The 5,901-nt window shown below is 35.7% G+C and overlaps 1 protein-coding gene across 1 annotated transcript; it reads left to right on the forward strand.

Annotated features, from left to right (window-relative positions):
- Positions 1–2,793: 2,793 nt before the first annotated feature.
- FOIG_16743 (KRAB domain-containing zinc finger protein) lies at positions 2,794–4,214 on the forward strand (the record flags this gene model as incomplete). The annotated part of the gene is made up of 4 exons (XM_031218218.1): positions 2,794–2,868; positions 2,921–3,112; positions 3,166–3,245; positions 3,296–4,214. The coding sequence occupies 4 exons, from the start codon at positions 2,794–2,796 to the stop codon at positions 4,212–4,214; spliced, it is 1,266 nt and encodes a 421-aa protein (XP_031052070.1).
- Positions 4,215–5,901: the final 1,687 nt, after the last annotated feature.

The following is a 5,901-nucleotide window of genomic DNA, read 5'->3' on the forward strand; positions in this document are numbered from 1 at the left end:
CTTCCTTTAATATATAAAATATATGTATTTATATTCTTATAAGTTCTAATATATTAGCTATTAATAAAACTTCTTTTTATTAATTAAGCCTATTATATATTAAATCTACTATTAAGAAATATAATACTTTAATAATACTTATTAGTATACCTTATATAACCTATTAATAATATACCTAATATAGCTTAATTTATATATAACCCTAAGAACTAATTATTATATTAACTATTATATAATAAGATAAAAGATCAGGTTATATTTATTATTATAATAATTATAATAATACTTATAGCTATTTATAAAGCCTTATTATATTATTATATAAATTAAGTATAATAAAGTTTTATATAATTAGTAAAAATTAATAAGGTTTATATAAGATAGTTAATAAGATTATAATATTTATGTAAAAAGAGTTAAAAATTAATAATAATTACTTCTATTAACTAATATATTTTATAAATAAAATTAAATTATATTAAAACTTAAAACCTATAAATTAATAAAAAGAAATATAAAAATAGTAATAACTTATGTAAAAAGTATTTATTATAATATGTATTATATATTAATATTTTATATAAATTATTTCTTTATACTTTTAATCTTATTTACCAGCTTTAAAACCTAAATTACTTATAAGATTATCTTTTATATCTTAGGCTATTATTTAATTATCTTATATTTAAAAAAAGAAAAATATAATTATTACTTAATAGCTCTGCTTTGTTATCCTCTAAACCTATTTCTACTAATTCCTAGAAGTGCTAGTATTATTACCTTATTTATATAGCCTTCCTCTATATAACTCCGTAATTCAACGGCACACCATGCAGCCATTCTTGCGCTTTGACGGCCTGCAAAACGGCATAATATTTTAAAAACTAACATACAGAGTTCCTCGGCCGTGGTTTCCTCGAGATTCACTTATGGCATAAGACTGAATAATAGTTTCTTTTAGGGCCATGCATGCATACATAACAAGTAACTGCTAAGGCTTGGCACCTTGCCAGTAAGACAGAGCTATTCCCGATTTGTAGGTTAATCTAATTGCGTGTCTATTACCCAAGTTAATCCTTGCTACATGGTTCATGGTCTGCTTGCAAGGCTGTCAGTTAACTTTATAGGAGTTAATCAAATAATAGTAACATTTCCATTCTTTTCTCTGATATCTATAGTTGGAGCACACTCTGTTACATCCATCGTCGCCCATGACTAAATAACTCCCGTATACGTAAGAAGACACACCTCAAGTGGTAAACCTATTATCACTGAGTGCTAAGTGCCACGAAATAGAGGACTCGCTTATTAAATAAGCTTCCTGTAACAATCTTCACCTGCTAATAAGTACTTTCTGCAAAGCTCTGCAAACCAGCTAATCTGCAGAATGGTTTGCCTCATATGTCGGTGCACAGCTGACATGCATATCGAAAATTTGCCATTATATCGGTTGGCTGAGCAATTGAGGGCCAGCGCACCAGCGGTAACCTTGGATGCTCTCCTTGGGTTGCAACCCATGGTGTTATAAACACAACATCCAAGGTCCATGATAATAAACCAACCAATCTCAGTGAATTTCCAAGGCACAGGGCCATCTGGTGTTTGGAAATTATTAAGAGAAGTAACGAAGAGGTAGAAGTGTTCGACCCGTCAAGGCCCCCAGCTGCGTTGTGGTTTTTAAGCCCTGGAAGATCTGGTTGACGGCAGAGTCCGGACGGCATGGGCTTATGCTCAGATAGGAGTCAAACGGGAGACAGAGGAACAGAGCCGCCGTCTGGAACGGCAACGTCACAATCGATCGGGGAGAGACCAGCGTTAGCTGTATTTGATGGGGAGACGAGGCTCCGGAGGACCAGTGCAAGAGTGGACTTGTGGCTTCGTGCTCCATCCTGTTACGGGCGAAACATACATACAATCCACGTCATTGTCCGTCATGGCGTCCAATATATGTCTGCAGATGATCAATAGCCTCTAAAACTCGTTGGGCTGCCGTAACGAGGGCCTGGGGGAGATACAGCAAACTCGCTTACGAAAAGTCTACCAAAATCCCAGATCTCGAGTCGGTGTTTTCTTTTTCCCCTAAAATTGTTCATATTTGATACTGTATTAGGTCAGCTCGGTGTGCCGGCTGTATCCTAAGCATCGGCAAAAGACTATTCTGGATGCCGGTACCGGTACCCGACTCCGCTTCATCTTTAAGCCTTTTTCTAAGCGTGACGTCATAGGCATACTGCAGCCAACACGGGAAGTTAATGAGACGGAACGACGCATGATATGATGTTTCAGGGACGGCACAGGCCTGTGGTAGTGTGTTAGGTCTGGTGTAATGGGTTGGCTAGGCCCTACCGTTTCTTTGACTCACAAGCACGCGCGCCAATGGTAGCAGGGCGAGAGCTGGCACAGCGTCGGCTTAAGCTCAATATTTGCTGGCATTCCTGCTTCAAATTCCTGGATCTCCCACCTCACGCGCCCTCCTACATGTTTGACAGCGCAAGGCTCAATATCCACGCTTTTATTTCAAGAATTCAAGCAGTATCTGTCAAATCGACTGCCGCCCCTTATCTTAGGACTTATCCAATCATTGACTTCGTTTTACCGACTTGAGCCAACAACATACTGGTGGCTCCCCAATCTGAGATTCTCTACCGAGCCCTCGAATTACTTAGCATCCAGTTCATTATTGGTATACTATGAACAGATGGTGGTGGTGTTTACCGTTACTTGATTAATCCATAACCAGCAACATAGCAATATTGCTTTTCAGTATCCAGTCGAGGCCTCCCAGAAGTCAATATGGAAGCCACGGAGTTAGTTGAGAACAAGCCTACCGCCCGTCCATTTCAATGTGGTTGGCGATCCTGCACAAAGGTATATTGTCTTTACCTTGATAGTGACAGTCGCAATCTAATAGCTGGCATAGAGCTTCAAGCGTAAGAGTGATCTCCAAAGACATTATCGAATCCACACGAATGAGCGACCGTACGCATGCTCGATCTCGGGATGCGGAAAGACCTTTATCCAGAAAAGTGCCTTGACTGTTCATATTCGAATACATACTGGAGAGAAGCCGCACCAATGCGAACATAATAATTGCGGAAAGCGTTTTTCTGATGTATAACTTGACTGATATCTATAAGCCTATAGAATGCTAATGAAATTTCAAAGTCCTCAAGTTTAACTCGTCATCGACGTATCCATACGGGCGCACGTCCGTACAAGTGTACCTATGATGGTTGTTCTAGAAGGTAAGACGAGGAATGTCTTGGTCTACCCTAAGTACTAACACATGATCTAGCTTCTGTAGAAAAGCTACGATGGATGAGCACCAACGGAGATCGCACCAGCACGGAATGAATCCTAATGAAATCCTACAGGATTTCTCCTCAGATTCAGAAGACAACGAGCCTCCTCTGACCCCCCAGCACTCCGCAATGACCTGGTCTCCTCGTGATATGGTATCTATGGACCAAGCCATTCCGGACGGCCCGATACATCGCCCGCCTTCGTATGCCGACTTTGATCAACCAGTCCATGGCCAGCATACTCCACACCAATACGACAATCGACACGGCATTTCTTCAAATGCGCCTCGCAAGTCCCACGGCCAAACCCTACTGGGCTATCATGTCGGGGCTCCAACACCTCGTCAAACCATGACAACGCCAGGGCAAATATACCATATTCCTGAGCGGGGTAATCCAGGGATTCTGACGATGGCGAATACTGCAGGACCTCATCAGCAGCTCCCTCACCAAGTAGAAAGGCCTCATACAGAGTTACTGTATCCCACCTTAGCCATCGCAGCCCCGACTCGAACTAGCCCCAGGACCTTTTCTACAAAGTCGGTTCCTAGCTCCGGAGTTCAGGAATGCCTCTGCAAGTATCTGCTCAAGCACGAGCCAGAATACGCGCAGGCGGACACCCAAAAATCCATCATCCCATTTCAGCAATATATACACAACCTTATAAGCCAGCCCCAGCAGCCAGTGACCTCTCAGGCACAGACGATTCACAGGCTTGCAGCTAAACACTCCCCTCGGATATCTGCTCAGGTCCAAGAGGAAAACTGGTCAAATGATGTCCTTTCGACCGAAGCCACGACTATCAGGCATTTGCCGGCATACGGCAACGCGGTTTATGATCCTTATGAAGCAAAGATCGAATTTGACAATGCTTTGATGCAACTGCAAAGCAGAAGACTTGTCAGTATGTAACTAACCTATATCCCTATTATCTGTCTTATTTTTTATAAAAGAGGAAATTTACTACCTCTTATTGGTATATATCCTTATTAAATCCTCTCTTATTAAATAAGGGATAGAATTTTAAGAGGCCTTAATAAAGTTTTATAATTATTAGTATAATAATTATAATATTAAATAAAATAAAAATAACTTATAATTATATTATATAACATAGCCTAATGTATTTTATAATTAATTATTTATTAATATTATAATTATATTAAAAAAAGCCTAAATTAATATAAAAGAAAAACTATTTATTATATTAATAATATAATATAATACTTTAAAGTTTAAGTATTATAAAAATCTAATTATAAGATAATATAGTTAATAAGTAAGCACTCTAGATAAATAAGCACTCTACTTTTTAATATACCCTTTATTATCTATATAATAAAGTTATTATAACCTATCTAATTAATTAAAATTACTTACTATACTCTTCTCTAAATAAGTCTAGAACTACCTAATAGGTCCTTAAATTATACCTACCCTTATTATATATACTATAATACTAAATACCTAGTCTAATTAACCTCCCTTAATTATTACTTCTTAATAATTTAATAGCTACCTATATATTAATATTTATCTAATTAATTACTTATAATACTTTCTATATAATTATAATCTCTTCTTTCTATAGTTTAGTCCTTTTTACCCTTTAGTGCTAACTTAGTATCTTATTTGCCTATTAAAGTTTTTTATTTTTAGTAGCTAATAAGGTAATCTTATATATAACTGCCTTAGCTCTCTTTAAAAGAGACTTAAGAGCTTTAAGAATTAACTCTAGAGAGCTACTTTAATATTACCTAATTTACCTACTAATATATTTAAACTAAGATTCTATTTCTTATATTATATTTAGGGTCCTTAAAGCCTATAGGGTTAATAGTTAAGTGGCCTCCCTAGGAGGTATTAAGGTCTATAACTATATATTAAGCTTTAAGATTATAGTTTCTAGGTTAAGAGAAGTAAGCCTAGCTCTTTTAAAACCCTCTTAGATATTACTTTTTATAAAAATAGCTTTTTAAGTAATATAAAAGGCTAAGAAGAACTTAGTCTTAGAAATAAAGGTTATAAAGTATCTAATTAAATATTTTATTTCTTAATTATAAGCCTATTTTAATACTATAAAGTACTTAATATTAAGAGGCTAAAGTAAATAAGATATATAAGTAGGTATATAAAGTATAATAATCTTATAATCCTAATAATATCTCTTAAAATCAGCTAAATAATAGCTTTTATAATTATTAAGGATTAGGAGATAATATTAAGTATTTAATTATTTAATTATAAATTAATTAAAATACTTTAACTACTTAAGACCTAGCTTATTATTTATCTATTTATTTTAGCTTATTATAATAACCTAATTACCTAAAAGGTTATATTCTTAGTATTAATTAATAAGGTAATATTAGCCTAAACTAATAATAAATAATATAATTAATTAACCTTTTATATTAATTACTTAAATTATAATAATTTATTCCTAGTTTCTAGGCGATATTAATTTTAGCCTTCTTTTGTCACAGCGCAAGACCAGACTAGGTTACCCTAGACCGACAGGCCAAGTGGATCTCAGTCACGTGGCGATACGTTATCGCAGAAGATCCTGACCGACCGCCTGATAGCTCCTGAACGTAGC

The sequence above is a fragment of the Fusarium odoratissimum genome, assembly GCF_000260195.1.
Source record: "Fusarium odoratissimum NRRL 54006 unplaced genomic scaffold supercont1.143, whole genome shotgun sequence".
Taxonomy (NCBI): domain Eukaryota; kingdom Fungi; phylum Ascomycota; class Sordariomycetes; order Hypocreales; family Nectriaceae; genus Fusarium; species Fusarium odoratissimum.